The 267-nt window shown below is 17.6% G+C and overlaps 1 protein-coding gene across 1 annotated transcript in view; it reads right to left on the bottom strand.

The window, feature by feature from the left end:
* The window catches only part of LOC105620075 (N-acetylglucosaminyl-phosphatidylinositol biosynthetic protein), a 4,838-nt gene continuing 4,571 nt past the window's right edge, over positions 1-267 (bottom strand). Inside the window, exon 7 of the mRNA XM_012201584.1 lies at positions 1-144. Within this exon, the coding sequence (XP_012056974.1) occupies positions 73-144 (72 nt within the window). The 3' untranslated portion in view covers positions 1-72. The remainder of the gene's footprint in view (positions 145-267) is intronic.

The raw sequence follows: 267 nt of genomic DNA, 5'->3' as shown, positions 1-267 counted from the left end.
TGAAATGTTTCAAAAGTGTATAAGTGTAGAATAAAATATTTGAACACATTGAAAAGTTTATATTGATGATAGTCAATCTTCTTTTCTTTTCCCATTGGATGATACAACATTAATATCGCTGTAATCTCGTGCAATATCGATATACTGAAAAATTTTATTTTTATAAATAAACAAATTTACTTGTAAATATAAAAATTTTCTTTGAGATATATTATATATATATATATAAAATATATATATATATATATATATATATATATATATAAT

The sequence above is a fragment of the Atta cephalotes genome, assembly GCF_000143395.1.
Source record: "Atta cephalotes unplaced genomic scaffold scaffold00024, whole genome shotgun sequence".
NCBI classification, from domain to species: Eukaryota; Metazoa; Arthropoda; class Insecta; order Hymenoptera; family Formicidae; genus Atta; species Atta cephalotes.
The sequence above is the reverse complement of the archived record's forward strand: the minus strand, read 5'-3'. Positions and strand labels throughout refer to the sequence as shown.